At 42.2% G+C, this 17,083-nt stretch overlaps 1 protein-coding gene across 1 annotated transcript; it reads left to right on the forward strand.

Moving 5' to 3' along the window:
* Nucleotides 1-12,505: 12,505 nt before the first annotated feature.
* On the forward strand, nt 12,506-14,076 carry LOC143104896 (caveolin-2-like). Its single transcript, XM_076269228.1, has 3 exons — nt 12,506-12,766; nt 13,314-13,501; nt 13,926-14,076. Exons 1-3 carry the CDS (start codon nt 12,506-12,508, stop codon nt 14,074-14,076), a joined length of 600 nt encoding a protein of 199 aa, XP_076125343.1.
* Nucleotides 14,077-17,083: the final 3,007 nt, after the last annotated feature.

Consider the following 17,083-nt stretch of genomic DNA (forward strand, 5'->3'; position numbering starts at 1 on the left):
CACTGTGGAAGTGGACAGACAAGACGCAAGAGCCCTCTCTCTCTCTAGTTTCAGAGGTCCAGTAGTGTTTTGAGAGTAAGTGTGTGTGTGTGTGTGTGTGTGCGTGCGTGCGTGTCAGTGGGTGTACACACCAAAGGACAGAGGAAATCATTATGGAGCAATGAAAGTGCCCTGAGAGAGATATCACTGTGTCATTTTATGGTCTTTTCCTATTTGTGTAGCACCATGGTAAATAGAGACCAAAAATGCAGATGATGAGAGTTTGTCCACAGCAAACAGTGATGATGGCCGTCCTGCTCTCAGGCATCTCCAGCCTCACCTCAGCATGTAGCCGTTACATAACTTTTGTTGTGTGTTTTGTCCTTTAGTTTGCATCACCTGTGACCAGTACACAGCCTAGAGGACACGTCTTAAATTGGCCTGAGGACACACACACACACACTGCATCTTACTGGTTCATCTAGGGCAGCCATCACCAAATTAATTGAATACCCCTGATCTAGGGATTATCCTCCGCATGCATGAAATGGCAGAAACCCCACTGTGATATCCTGGATTATCAGACAACCTCTCTATTCACAATGCACACATCTCTCTCTCTCTCTCCCAATTCAATACATAATTGTCAAAGTCTTAGTTTTATAAATGTGTGCTGCTGGGGGTTTGATGAATGTTTAATGGGTTTACAGTGACCATCTGAACATGTATACAAATGTTGGCATCAGTCACATCTATGTCCTAAAAAAACAGACAAAAAATCAGACAGTTAAATTTGTGTTTGGGAGAAATTACAATTGTGCCTAGAATCTTCTTTGTTTTACCACTTGAATAGCCTATTGAATTATATTGAAGTAAACATTTACCCCGTTGTATAACAAATTAACTGGCTTTACCATATTATTTTCTACCAAATGTTTTGTGTGAATTTAAACTACAAACTATGTAACACTGAAATGAAGAAAATTGTTTGTTTCTGTTGTAGGTAAGACCTTTATATGTGATGAGTTGTTTTTGTTTTTGTCCATGTTTCAAACAGCTCCTTGGGAGTGAATTATCTGAGGAGGTACTGGTTGCTATGGTTACTGTCCGCTGTTGTCATTTGTCAATTAAGCTTGGGTTCACCTCTTCAGGCAATAAAACAAATTGAGACCGTTTAGACATTAGGAACTGTGTGTGTGTGTGTGTGTGTGTGTGTGTGTGTGTGTGTGTGTGTGTGTGTGTGTGTGTGTGTGCACGTACATGTGTTAGAAAGAGACTGTATAATGTGGTCGGGCATTCATAAACTTGAGTGTCCCTATCAGGATCAGAGCCAGACCAAAATAGCATCTGGAGAGGAGACACTGTGATGAAGATTAAAGGCAAATTATTAAAGTGTGAGAGAGAAGCGTGTCCTTAGCGTGAGCTATATAAAGGACATATTCTTGGGTCTGAAGGACCATATACAGTAGGAATACAGAGGGAGAACAAGACAGAAAGGCTTGCAAACCTCACAAACACAAATACAGTACAAATGCTTTTTTTGTCTTCTGGGTGGATTGGATAGTGGCCTCAAACAGGTATGACCACCTGTCAACATTTAGCTTTCAGAAAACGGGAGATTTTTTTGGGGGGGGGTCAGTGTTTATACCGGATCTGTGTTTGCATATTTTTATTTTTTTTTTAGAATTTTATTTATTACAATTTTCAACTTTTACAACAACAACAACAAACAACAAACATATATGCTTAGCACATAGACGGAAAATACTTTTTTAAAATAAAAAACAGAAACAAAACAACAGTAAAGAGAAAAAAGGAAAAAAAAAAAAAAAAACCTCTTACAATATCTGTATTACATAATCAGAAAGTTGAAATATATAACCTATGCATCTTGTACATCTTGCTGGCTTTCCAAGAAGTTTGTAAATTGTTCCCATACTTTGTAGAAACTTTGTAGCTTCCCCTTTTTAGCATAAGTCATTTTTTCCATGGCCAGAGTGTTAGACAGGGTCTTGAACCAAGCATTGACAGACGGTGCTTCCATAGCTTTCCATGATATGGCAATACAGTGTTTAGCTTGTAATGAGCACATATATACCATCTTTTTATCTGCATTCGACAGTCTTAAGTCTGTTGGAACAAGCCCTAGAATGAACAACTTAGGACAGACGGGCAATCTGGTGGAGCTAATCTCAGAGACTCGTTCTATTACCTTTTCCCAACATTCCCTAATTTTAGGGCAGGTCCACAGGCAGTGATAAAGTGTGCCCTCCTCTAGACCACACTTAATGCAGAGGTCAGGGTTGTTGTTGTTGAAGCGGTGCAATAGGGAAGGAGTCATATATGTGCGCATAATCCATTTGTACTGTATAAGTTTAAATCTGCTATTGATAGTTTGAGTCTGTGCTGTGTGACACACCGTTTTCCATTCATCCTCAGAAATTTCTGTGTCACTGGACCACTTCATTCTCTTTTCATTTGAAGATTCATTGGAGTTTTCCACAATTAAGCTATAAGTAACCGAAACCTGACAACGTCTATGCATATAATTTAGTACAGCCTCTTCAAGACTGGACAGTGGTGGTTTGTTTATCTGTTGTTTGTATTTTTTCAAAATATAGCTCCTAATTTGCAAATATTTGAAGAAGTGGTTCTTTGGTATATTGTAAGCACCATGTAATTCCTCAAAGCTATACAATACCTTATCTGCATTGTACATGTCCCTAATTTTACTAATTCCTTTCATTGCCCATGATTTGAACCCTAAGTTGTTTCTTCCTGCTGGAAATCGGTGGTTTCCCCAAATTGGGGTGAACCCTGACAGATCTGGGTCAATGCCCAAATGTGATTGCACTTTGTGCCAGACTATGATGGAGTTTTTAACGAAGGGGTTGTGTGTGTTCTTTAACAGGTTTTTTAATGAATCAGAAAATAAGTATAATTTTAGTGGCAAGGTGGATGTGGTGCAATTTTCTATTTCAACCCAGGAATTTTTTGGTTCATTTGAGAACCAATGCATGATTGCCTTAATCTGGGCTGCCCAGTAATACCATAGAAAGTTAGGCACTTGTAGGCCCCCTCTATCATAAGGCAGATAAAGTAAGGACATCCTAAGTCTTAGGCGCCTGTTATTCCAAATGAAATTAGTTATTAATTCCTTCAATTTAGGGAATAGGGTAGGTGGGGGACTAAGTGGGATAGATTGAAAAAGATACAAGAATTTTGGTAAGATATTCATTTTGATTATGTTTACACGACCAATTAGAGATATGGGGAGATCTGACCATCTCTTCAGAGTATTACTGGTTGAAGATAGAATTGGGTTATCATTTTCTGAGACTATATGTATTTTGGGGGTGACCTGTATCCCCAGGTACTTAAAGCCCTTGGATGCGTTATGAAATTCGTTCCCCACTGTTGGTTTGTTTCTTTCTTTGTCATTCAGAAACATAATATTAGACTTGGTTTTGTTAACTTTATAGCCAGAGATTTTCCCAAAGGTTGCTATTGTGTGAAGAAAGGCAGGAAGGGATTGTGCCAGGTTTTTTAAAAAGAGTATGATGTCGTCTGCAAAAAGGCTAATTCTGTGTTCACAGCTTCCTATTGTTACTCCCCGTATCAGCGGGTGTGATCTGATTGTTAGGGCCAGTGGTTCTATGGACATTACAAACAAAAGGGGCGACAGTGGACATCCTTGACGTGTTCCTCTGGTAAGTTTGAATGGGTTGGACGTCATAGAGTTTGTCAAGACTGCTGCAGTGGGTCTATTGTATAATAACTTCACCCATTTAATAATATTTTGTCCCAGGCCAAATCTAGGAAGTATATCAAATAGATATGGCCATTCCAGCCTATCAAAGGCCTTCTCACAATCCAAGGAGAGTAGGGCCACATCAGGGCGTCCATTTTCTATATTAATAATATTTAAGACTCTTCTAAGATTGTGAAAAGCTTGTCTTCCTACTACAAATCCATTTTGATCTTCGTGAATCAGACTAGGTAGGAGTTTCTCTAATCTCTGTGCAATGACTTTAGCAATTAGTTTCATGTCTGAGTTTAGAAGAGATATGGGTCGGTAAGATTCACATTTAGTAGGTGGCTTACCAGGTTTTAATATAGTAGTAATGAGGGCTGTAGAGAAGGAAGGTGGTAAGGAGTCTGTTCTGAAGGCTTCTTCAAGCATATTGAATAAGTGGGGAATCAACATATCTTTAAAGGTCTTATATATTTCAATGGGCAGCCCATCTGGGCCAGCAGTTTTCCCACTTTGCATAGACATTAGGGCACTATAAACTCCTCTAACTCTAATGGTCTCTCCAGAGTTTCCATGTCTTCTTGAGAAAGAGTAGGGAAGTCCAGGGCATCAAGAAAACCAGTGTTTGCATATTTAATACGTTTCATACACGTGTTTCAACACTGCATTTCCGTTGCTTACTTACCATTACCTTACGCATGCCAGTTATGTATACAGCTGCCTGCAGCCTAGGCCTACTTCCAAAACTCCAAAGCTGCTTGCTGTCAGATTTGGTTCCGAGGGAACAAGTTCAGTGTATCAACAACACTCAATAACAGTTTATGTGATGTGTTAATCAATTAAATTCCCAACAATTTCACAACAGCTAGTTCCTGGAGTAGGCCATTCATCTAGCCCGCTTGCTTACGACGAGACTCAGGCTGCGCAGTTGGCACCCGCTTCCTTATTTGGGTTTTGGGTTGCCAGGTTTTAGCCTAGGCTATGACAAAACGGTTGAAATTGAAACTAAGTGATCGTGTGTATGGTGTATTTCATACACAATCTGGCAACCTGAATGCATCAATGATTTTAAAATGAAGTTTGATGGCCATGCAAATTACGGGAGTTTTCCGGGAGAAATAACAAAAAGGGAGGGTGCTGGGAGATGACCTTGAAATACGGGAGAAACCCGGGAAAAACGGGATTGTTGACAGGTAGGCAAGGGCGTCGTAGTGGGGGGACAAGTGGGAATAAATTACCCGGGCCCCAAGTGGGGGGAGGGCCCCTAAGGAGTTGAATTTTATTTTCCTTAATAATAAATAATTTCCTTAATTTAAAGATCTTAATAAATGTTATTAACTAATATAGATGCAAATATTTCGGGTAAATGCATCAGTTGATTGATGTATTAAATTGTGTCCAAGCCAACATTGTTTAAGGGCAGGCACCCTCTCCCTTGCACGAAATGGTTCAGTCCGCCTTCCCTTGCTAGGCGCATTTTTGAAGTAACGTTCATTCTGCCGAAACGGCAATGCAGACTGTCAAGGTGTGAAGATGTCTAAGTCTAGGAAAGCTAAATCCGGTTCCCAGAAAAGAAAAGAGAGGCAAGAAAGGGAGAAAAAAAGAAATGAGGGAAAACAAGTGTTAACAGCCTTCTTTCCCAAGAAAGGTGAGCCCAATGTGAAAGCAACAGTCTACAAATGAAATTAACTCCTGAAGGTTACAAAACACTTCAATACCACCGCGAATCCGCGATTATCAGTGCTAAAACAGCATTAACACAAAATTAGAAATAACATGATGCCTGAGTTATAACCTACCACAACATTTCAATAGCCTACTAATTCGAAAATTATTATGAGCTAATAGCTTAACTTAGTAGGCTCAATGTTATATAGGTTCATGAGGAAAGGCTGTCAAATTAGTAGCTAACTTGTGAAACGCATCACACTCAGTTAGCTATAGATAGCTGTTCTCTCAGCCAAAAGTGTTATATTTGTATAGATAGCTGTTCTCTCAGCCAAAAGTGTTTTCATTCATTTCATGTTCTAGCTTTTAAACATTCTTCAAATAAAACAGAAATTCAGTGAAGTCTTGGGTAATAAGATTATTTTCTGTTATACAGTACATATATAGGGGGGGGGGGGGGGGGGGGGCATGGCCACCACTTGTGCATAGGGCCCAGAATTTGGTGCTACGCCCAAGCAGGTAGGCATATGTCAATGAAGTGTACGATTTTAACCATCAGGTCAGATTGGGGTAGCCTGGTGTTACCATCCTACGTACTTCCGGCCAAAATTTGATTTCAGCCTCGCACGTAGTCTGGCCCAACCGACAGTATGCGGTTCGCGTACGACCGCGCCAATCAGCGAACAGTTGAGTTATGACGCGGAACTTGCCTGCCGAGTTGCTTGTAGTCCAGCGAAGCTTGTAGTTCAACAGCATAGCAACAATGGCGACGGAGGAAGAGAAGCTATCCACGAAGCTATCCACGAAGTTGTCTCAACTCTCGAGGGCATTACGCAATTAAAGCAGGAACAAGAGGCTTGTCTTGTCAATTTTATAAATGGCAAGGACGTCTTATAACTCTCCTTCCAACTGGCTTTGGGAAAAGTTTGATTTATCAGATGGTGATAGCTAAACCTAAACGCACAAGTGTAGGCTACTACATGCATCACTACTTATCATGTTTTCAAATAAACGTTTGCTGCTCGTTATTCTCCACCCTACTCTCAAATTACCTTAACAAAATCAATGTGGCATATGCCTAGGCCTACTTAAGGAATGGAATGTTAGCTACCCTACCGAGCGGGGCTCAAGGCGAGGCGGTGTGTCTTGACGTGAGCTAGCCTGTTACCGAGCGGAGCTCAAGATAAGGCTGCTGTGATTGTGCTTGACTGGGACTAGCGGTTACTGAACTGGGCTCAAGGTAAACCGCTCCGTGTTTGTGTTTGAGAGAGGCTAGCCTGTGGCCGAGCTGGGCTCCAGGCGAGGCTACCGTGCTTGTGGACAGTAACGTTAGCCAGTCACCGAGCGTGGCTCAAGGTAGGCTGCGTTGTTTTATGCCGAGGCAAGCTCCAGGTTAAATAACACGTAGGTCGTCAGTACAATCCAACTTATCCGAGAGTGTAGTCTGAACAGCCCGTGGAGAACAAAGTAAGCTCCGACGAAGTCACCGGGCTGCGTAGAACAACAATCGTCTGATAAGCGGCGAGAAGAGATAACAGGGAAAACTGGTGTGACAAGAGCTGATATAATCTCGGCGACGTGACGCTTTTGGTATACAACTCTCGGTCTGTGGCTGGCGCAAGTTAGAGATATATCCACTACGAAGAGACTGCCCTAGCGGTCAGGTAGCCTGCATACTAGCCAGCGGTCTGTTTACTACTGAGCAGAAGAGGAGAGGGAGTTAAGTCATTTTCCGACGAATGACCGTCGCAGGAAGTTGCGTCATAACAAAGGGACGCCAGACCCTCTTGTAACAGCTGTACTCGGTGATACTGCAGACTCATAAAAGTAGTTAGAAAATAAGGCAGAAAAACGACAAGTTTCCTCATGCTGCTTCCTTATGTTGGAATATGCAAAAATGTACAAACAATCAAGAGGATGCTTTCTTGTATGTGATTTCTGCAACAGTGATACTGCAAACGTGTTGATAGCCTATTGTTGAGCCTATTTTTATGCTGTAGCCTAGTGTAAAGCATGTCACACTAGCCTAGCCTACAGAAAACTAATTGATGTGATATAACTTGTATGCCTACAATGGTTTATTAAACATCGTAGTCATTTATTTAGTCAGTCATCATGTTCATGTTAATGAATAGGAAGTACATCTAAACGATACTAACATTTAAATAAACCAACATTTCGCGCAATATCTGCCGTGAGTCCCTATGCGTGAGTCACGAGCTCCTCCCAGCTGACTGGCAGATCACGTGGACAGTCAGTCGCGATCGATTATTTAATAAATACATGTGAATTACGAATAATAATAAAAAGATTCTACCTAATGTGACTATTTTTTCCATGAACTGTAAAAGAAAACACGTTTTTTCCAACTGTATTCTCCATAAAGAGTAAAGTAAATTATGTACTTATTTCTGGAATTGACGTCACTTCCTGGACTCGTCTGAGGCTGGTCTAATGGGTCATTCGTCTCTATAAGACTTAACTCCTACTGCAGAAGAGCCTGAAGCGGAAGTGGTAAGCGTAAAAGCCTGAACTCCGGCGCACAGCACACGTCATTACCAAACGTTGCTGATTGGTTAAGGGAACTCCAATGATTTTAAACCTCAAAATAAGCATCCGTCCATTACGGAGACAGATTATTATTACTTTGTTCCAGACTGTATGACGAAGAGAATTCGTAGTCACAGGCGGTAAGGGCCAGGCTAAGATTGGGGATCAAAGCCAAGTAAATCCGCTCACTGGTTGTCTGTGGCAGACTGTTCTGATGTTCCATGGCTACAGAAACATCTAGAGCAGCAGGTGTGGCATGGCGGGACACGGTACTCCGAGTTCGCAAATCAGACCCACTTAAGCTGCAGGGGTAGCCATGCGGAAGCTGTGCTATCATGGAATTGTCCGGGACTTTTAAGTAGATCACCGTTTTATCTGCGCTGCGTCTGTTCGTTTTTCCTACAAAACTTTGCTCATGAGTTAATCACTCTCAACTGCACAGTCAAAAACCTGAAACACACTGATGATATAATGATAATGATCATATAGGCTATGATGTGTGATGTATTCAGATCTTTTTGACTCACAATATCACATAACCTTGATGTGCAGATATCTATCTGTGCATTTCGAGGAACATCTTTCCAAGATAGATATCACTAAGTGAACCCCAGGGTCAGCTAATTGTTTCTAATTAGTGATCTGACTTGTGTGGTGTTATTTGTGACTCTACGTGGTTTAGACTGACATGCAGTTGTACAGAATGTGTGGTCTTTGTGGAGGTAAAGCAAAGGGAGGATCTGATTTCTCCCACACTCAGCAGTGGCAGCAGTCTAAGAGCAGAGTGACACAACACAACAGTGAGATCTGTCTGTAGCCTATTAAAGTGTGCTTCCCAGTAGTTTCTTCAGTCAACACAGCAATTAACACATTTAGTTTAATTTAGACCCAATAATAAACACAATCAAATAATAATGGATAGCACTAATCTACTAGACTACTAATACACTTTGTCACCAGTGTGATCCAGTGTGAGTGTGTTTAAATTATATTGATATTAATGTATTTTAGATATCCCCCATCACATCATAAAATACGTTTGATGGTGATGATATCCACAATGCTCCAGTTCATTGGAAATGTTTCAGGTCATTCATATGACATTCAGTAGTTGAAAGAGATTGGATGGATTATTCAGCTCAATTGCATTATGCCTCATCTTACAAAATGACACCTTGGTACACATGGTGGGTATAGCATCCAATAACAGCTGTGGATGTGGATATCAGTAGTTCAAACAATGAAGTAGACTCTTAACTAGACAGGTCATAGCTGTTTTCCCTGGGCTATCTGGGAGGGATTAGTGGATTTTTTTCCAGTGAAAAAAAAACCTTGCCCACAAACACTGTCAAGGCCAACACACGCTATTAATAGAGGAAGGAAGGTGATCTGTTAATGGGTCCAAGGGTCAGAGAAAGCAGATTTTCCTAAAAGACTATGAATTTGCTCTGCCTGTGCATCTCAGCGTCATCGGCGTTGACCCCCCCACCCTCCACCTCCCCACCCCCGGCTTCCCAAGCCTCCGCAGTTTGGCGGCTCTCTCTGTGGATGCTCCTAGGAGCCTCAGAGGATGGCGGAGGTGCAGAGCCCACTCTGGGGAATAAGCACTTGCACTGAGGTCAAGCATGTTCGGACACGGAGCGCACATTAACGCTAGATGCTCTGTTGCTAGGGGATACACAGGCTGACAGTGACCAGTCTAAAAAAGACCACTGATACGTGAAACTGACCAACCTCCATGACTGAAGGACAAAAGGGTGCCCTAAACTCACTGAAATTTGTATTTCCATTTTCTCCATTCCATCTCTGTTTTAAAGGTTTGGCCTTCAGTTGTTGCTTGACCGGTTTTTCTTTTGTGATGTGCATATTTAAATGACAATGCTGAGTACAATAATAAAAGCCCAACACTGACAGCCATGAGGAGAAAAAAAGAGAGTAAACAAAAAGAATAATGGCCCTCGGAAAATGGAGAGGACACAGAAGAACAAAGGGGAAGGAGGGAGTAATGAGGAGAGGAGATGTCATTCAGTCCAGAGGATGGGGCTGTGGGCAGAAACCTTTTGAGAGCGCTGAATCGGTGCATGATAATATGTGTCCAGCATCTACCAGGTGATGAGGGGGTGGACAATGGAGATGCTATTTTGTTGTTCAAATGCACACTGGAACCAGAGGCACTTGAACCCAACCCCCCTCATAAGCTCCATGATTGAGCCTGTGTGTCCCTGCTCTGATCTGTCACCTTGATACACTCGCTCAGATACTGAAGCACTGATGGTACTCACATGACATCAGCATCTCCTCAAAGGCTCAGTATAGACCTCTGAAGTTCGCCTACAAAAAAGCTGCCATCTTTGACATCCGGTATCTGGCAATTTTTCCTATGGGAAAATAACATGGGGATTTTGAATTATCGCACCTGTTAAACTCTCGCGGGGATGAAAAGTTCTGAAATGCAGACGTTTTCCTGAACACACTTTTGTCCTCTGCCTTCGAGTGGATACTGTGATCTCCGGTACGTGAAGGCGGCACACTTAGATTTTTGCTACCCCAGAGCTAACTTGCAATGCAACTTGCCATAGGTAGTTAGCTTCAATTAACAACCGGAACTCCTTATATGGGCAAAGATGGCCGTTTTGGTTCTTTTTTGTAGGCGAACTTCAGACGTCTATTACAAATGACCTTCATAAAAATGAAAATACTTATGTGCTGCTCTGTGCCGTCAGTGAAATATGGTCTTGTATGGTAACACACTGAAATTAGTGGCTGTGTGTATGTGTGTATGTGTGTGTGTGTGTTTTATTTATTTATTTTTTTTATTCTTTATTTTACCAGGTGATGTCCCATTGAGATATTCAAATCTCTTTTACAAGGGAGCCCTGGGGCAACAGATACACAAGTTACACAGAAACATTGATGACAAGACAGACTAATAAGGACAGAATAACATAAAAGAAAGACATGAGGACTAGACAGACCAAAAAAACAGCGACACAAGCCAGTGACACAACAAGCAAAACAGATTTACAGTACATGTAAAAACAATATAAAAATCACATAAAGGGGTCATTGGAAGCATGTGCATTGTTCAGATTTGGTATATAAAAATCACATAAAGGGGTCATTGGAAGCATGTGCACTGTTCAGATATGGATCGTTTAAGTAACTGTTTAAAATGTCCAAGTGGGATAAAAACAGAAAGCTTCAAAACTTTTTGGAGCAAATTCCAACACCAAGGAGCAGCATAGCTAAAAGCAGTCTTACCAAATTCAGTTGTTGTACGTGGGATATTTAGAGTTGATGTTTGTGTGTGCAAAAAAAGTGAGAAAGGTTTTTTCACAGGGCTTGTAGACTGCTTGGTTAAAGATTGAACCTTATTCCAAGCCTGACCAGCAGAGAGCGCTGTACACTGTGATATGAGGCAGATGGTGTCTGTCTTGAAAATTATTCTACCTTGTGTCTTTTTGTCTTTTTAATCATTCTCTGTTTTTAAATGATTTTACTGTGTGTGTTTTATGTTTTCTTTTTATTATGATCTTTACCTTTTGAACTATTCTTTGACTATATTGCCCTTTTATGCTTTTATTTGTTATTATTGTTTGGTTTTGTTTATGTAAAGCACATCGAATGACCTCTGTGTATGAAATGCGCTATATAAATAAACTTGACTTGACTTGACTGACTTGGTGGCTGAGAAGGTTTTCAGTGAGGAACAGCTGACAGACAGACATGGAATTTCCAAACAGCCCTGATAAAGAAAAACAGGAACTCCCAAAGTTGATCCTGTTGATGAAGCACTTTAGTTTTAACTCCATCTCACCTGAGGAGGCATGTAGTGGCAGTAAACCTGGAAGTGCAGCTCATTTTCAACTTTGTGTAAAAAGCAGCCACATTTTAAGCAATAATTGTGTAAGACAGGGGTTTTCAACCAGTGGTCCGCGGCCCACTTGTGCTCCGTGAGGACTTTGCTAGTGGTCCGTGACCATGGATTCAGTAATGTAGTTGCAATGTGGGAATCAGTATTTTTATTCAGTGGTGTTCCTGGGGTTGCGTAATTAGTCAGAATGGTGGTCCCTGGTTCACAATCAGATGAAACCCCCTGGTGTAAGAGATCTCTGATATACTTTAGTTAAACTAGTTTATAAGCTCTAGTTTATGAGTATAGTAGTGGAGTATACTAGAGTCTAGTACGAGTGGAGGTATTTCACCATCACTAAAGTACACGTTCAGCCACATTATGCTCATGGCACTAATTGGTTTCCACAGTGTGCTGTTTCTCATGCAGGCCCTAATGAATCGCTGGAGAGGTTTGGGTGGCGGCAGCCGTAAGCACAGAGTGGGACATTCTGGAGGAGAGTGGAGTCATGCGTCCACAATGTCCCACTCTGGTGTGAGCGACCTGCCTCTCGCAGGGAGAAGAGTGTAGATGACCTGTCAGACAACAAGCTGCAACTCACCCTTCTGGTCTCCTCAGTCGCGTTCCCTCCATGCCCCATCTTTAACGCTGCGCCGCACCACGCCGTGCACACACACACACACACACACGCGCGCGCGGACATGGATGTGGACAGGACAGATTCTCCGGCCGAGACCAGGATCGACCTGGAGAGCCTTGAGCAGCAGCTGAGGTCCGAGCTGTGGGAGCAGCCGGGGGTGTACTCGGCTCCTGACCCCGGGCCAGAGGAAGACGTGGCCCCGGAGGAGCAGAGTACGGGACAGCGGGAGGGGGACCCTGAAGGAGACGCCACGTCCACTCCAAGCAGTGTCCAGCCTTTGGTGAAAGACAGGGACCCTAAGGGAGTCAACAAATGCCTTAAGGTAACCACCTCTTCCACTGTATCTCAAAAACCAATGGTCATAATAATGAAACAATAACAATGTTACGTGGGCTTTAATTTTAAAATATGGAAAGATTTCTAATACTGAAGATCCATCACATCAACAACAACTTTTAGCCTCTCAACATCAGATGAAACTTGTAATTTCAGGAACTGTGAGAGGCTGAACAGGCACTAGACATATGGAGCTATAGTGCCCTCTAGTGGCAGATTGTAGCACCTCTGTGTCTTAATTTCATGTCCCTGGATTAAAACTGGTGTTTCTGGGGGCTAATTACCGGTACATCTCAGTGTTGGTTGGCTATCTGGCTGCCATGGAATAACGACTCCTGATCTGAGCAGTCTGGTCTGTCTCCCTGAGTGTGGGACATCATCAGTCAGCCCAAACATTGCCTCTTTGTTTATCATTTACATCAGGGACAATCACTGTGTGTTCTCAAACACAAGCTTAATGTTGTGATGATCAAAATTCACGAACAGTGCTCGTTGCTTGGTGCCTCCCTGATGGTCAACACCTGTCACTGCAGGTCACCTTTGAGGACGTGATTGCGGAGCCCCCGTCTGTGCGCAGCTTTGATAAGGTCTGGCTCTGGAGCAACGCGCTGTTTGAGGTGTCCCGCCTCTGGTTCTACCGTCTCATATCTCTCCTGCTGGCCGTCCCCATCTCACTGGTCGCTGGTATCCTCTTCGCCATCCTCAGCTGCCTGCATATATGGTGAGAGAAGTACAAGATTACACAGAGCTTCTTATTTACTATGCAAATGGAAAGAACACATGGTGAAAGTGCCTTGTGCTGTTTGATAGTGTAATTCATTTAAAGTAGCCTACATGGGTACAGCTACTCATGAGTGGAGAACAAATGTGAATGAAGTGGGACGTGAATTGTGTTAGGTGGGAGTTACTGTATGAAGGTGAGTGAGGGACATTTTTTATTAATGTATTATATCATATTTATAATAGTTAATTAATTATCAGACAGAATGTGTGTGAGGCGACTTATCTGCTCCTTCATCGCGCCTGTCGTGACAACGAGGCTGATTGACATTAGCTGTGATGAGAAAACGGCACAGACCAGTTCCTATTCCAACGGCATTTCACATGTGCGTTGCTCTCCCGTCTCTCTCTCTCTCTCTCTCCAGGCTGATCATGCCCTGTGTGCAGCTGGCGCTGATCAACATGCACTGGGTCAAGGTGGTGTGGGGGAGCGTGCTGGACATCCTCATCGCCCCCTTCTTTAGCAGCCTGGGAAAGTGCTGCGGAGCTATCAACATCCATGTGGCTAAGGACTGAAGCTGTACACCTCACACACACACACACACACACACACACATACACACACACACACACACACACACACACACACATAATTATGTGACGTAAAATATATTTATCACATGTCATAAATCATGTAATTAAATAAGCTAGTTTCTTAAATTGTCAATCTAAGTGAGAAATGACTGTGGCGTGCACATCAAAGCTACAGGTAATGCCAGGCTAAGCCTCAGTAGATAAGAGCGGATGAAATGATATCGGTCATCATCTGCTGACTTATTCATGGACACTTTAAAGGCAAAATGTGATCAAATGTCCAACAGATCTACTACACTTTGAGACCATTCTTTTTGAACCACTGCAGATAGGTATGACTCTGTTAACTTTTGCACATTTCTTGCCGTTTCAAGACACTGTGTTTGTGTAGTGCAAAAAGTTGTCTGGCGTTGGACATAAAACTAGGGGATGTCCTCTGGAGAATGACTCGTCTGACCTCAAAGTGCAAAGACCCATTAAAGAAAGTTTGTGAAAATACGTCTGCAACCTATTACTTCCAGTGTCAATCACACATTATGTGTATACACACCGACGTGTGCAAACACACACACACGAGAGACAGAGAGAGAGAGAAAGAGAGAGAGAGAGAGAGAGAGAACACTCCCAACCATACTCAAGGGAAATTCCAAATGTGGGTGAAAATGAAAGAGATCCTATTGACAGCACCCGGTGTTCTGATTAGGGGGTCAGTGGAGCATATTGGCCAGGTGAGTACAATGTAATTTTCCAACTGACCAGTCCAAGTTCCCCATCAGACATCAGTGGTAATGGATGGAGTGTGAGAGGTCCAGGCCTGAGGAGAGATATCCTCCGAAACAGACATATATCCTGTTCCAATCTAACGCCTTTCATCCCCCCTCCTCTCATCTTCATTGGTTTAGTTCCAAGACTTGACATTTGAGATTTAATTTAATCCACACATTTCTTTTCTCTGTGTGGTATTACTTAAGATATTGCCGTGTGTTTGCTTAAGGAAGATTTTAGTTATTGGTTTGAATTATTGGTCTGTGTTTACTGAGGGCTAGATAGCCGCTGGATATTTTTATTCAGGAGGAGTAATTCACAGTAATACTGTAGGTCTCCAGGTTCAGGTCATTGAAGGAAGGCTAAGATGGTGAAGGCATATAAAGTTATCCACAACCAGGACAGTAATGTCTAATGCTTGATCATCTGGATGCAGTATGGTGATTTTTGGTATTTTATATTTGTTTATGCTTTGGTGGCAGTGATCATTGTTTTGATGGCTTTGACTTTCAGTTATTATAGCATGGCATCTCTCTATTGCTCTTTGGCAGTGCGCAAACAGTGTTGCCAAAACAGCATGAGAGCATCATTGACCGGTTGGAAAATAGAAAATAAATTCTAGATAAGTATGTTTGTCTGTCTGTCTGTTTATTTGTAGCTACTAAGTAAAGACAAGAGAGCAGCTTCTCTCAGTCTGTCTGTCTGTCCGTCTGTCTGTTTATTTGTAGCTACTAAGTAAAGACAAGAGAGCAGCTTCCCAGCTCACTTTACTGTATTTACATAAACAGCAGCCACACGCATGCTTAGCCTGGCACTCTCGGAGATATTTCTGTAGCGTTTCCTCCAGGGCCCTACCCCACCCTCATTCACAAGCTGATGGCCACATATCTGTAATGAGGTTAACTTTGCTTTGCCGCCGCGCTGGAGATATTCCTCCGCTCCCCTCACACTTGTCGTCTCTCCTCGGGATCATCAGGCCACTGAGCGCGCCCAATTTGCCTGCATTAAAATGTAATATGATACTATGCAACACAATCGGAGGCCGTTTAGCTCCATTATTGTTGCTATTAGTGTCGCTATGACACGCATTGTTGTCTCTAAAATAAAAATGACTTCATCAGCTGGATATGGAATCAAGTGTGTGCTGCCTAAATACATGTACATGTTGGCTTTTAAATCCATGCATACAGTGCGCACATATGCCATGCCATGATGTGATACTGTAGGCATCAACGGTGTGTTAAAGAGTGTGGCAGGGCCAAGTCAAAGGATTTAGTTTTATAGGATCAGTTTAAACTTGAATCATAAGTTAGTCATGTATCATTATGGTTTCTGTTTATCCAAAACAGCTATTTTAAGACCAAGCACATTCCAGGCCATTTAAATATATCCAAATATGTCTTCAATTCTTCCTACCTCCAGAGCTATGTGGTCTCTATCCGGAAATGGCCACATATACTGCTGGCATTCTCCACTATACTGCTGAAATGACAAGAAGGTTCTTTTCCGGGACTCATTAAAGTTTGTTCATGAAGAGTGGTTATTTCTTGTAACAACTCTTCATTACAAGTGCTGAAAAGGGCTTGGTTCATTTTCCAAACTTTAAACAAGAAGCTAGAAATCCATTTCATCTGCAGCACGAATCAATCTAATATTTGACAGGTGCTCTGCAGCGTCATCAGACACAACAAAGCATTGAGCTCAGGTAAAATCAAAGTGACATATCACAATTATGTCCACCTGAATGAACTGAACACCTTATCAAAATTATGAGATTCTTTTTATAAACTCTTGATAATGATGTCTGCCAAATCAGCTACAGTAAATCAGTAGCCGATAGAGAAAAGATCGTCAATACTGTAAATGCAATTTCAGGACAAATTGTGTAGATCTGATGATGAGGACATATTGTGGGTGTCATATTTAATCAAGGTTTCACATTATGCATTATGTATGTGTGTGTGTGTGTGTGTGTGTGTGTGTGTGGGGTGGGGGGGGGGGGAGAGGGTGGAGGTGGAGGTAGGGTGGTGGTGGTGGTGGTGGTGGTAGGTTGAATCATTCATCAGCCTTACAGCTGCTCTGTATAGGCCTGTCAGGGATACGACTGGCTCATTTTTCAAACTCGGTTATCTGCAATCACCATCAAATACCTCAGCTTTCATTGTAGAAACATTCTGCTCATTTCCATTTTTTCAACCTCATAACGACGTGAAAGCTCTGAAAT

This window comes from Alosa pseudoharengus, unplaced genomic scaffold (genome assembly GCF_046254945.1).
Source record: "Alosa pseudoharengus isolate Yale_2024_CS ecotype anadromous, Long Island Sound unplaced genomic scaffold, YU_APseudo_1.1 YU_APseudo_1.1_scf_5, whole genome shotgun sequence".
In the NCBI taxonomy this organism is placed as follows: Eukaryota; Metazoa; Chordata; class Actinopteri; order Clupeiformes; family Clupeidae; genus Alosa; species Alosa pseudoharengus.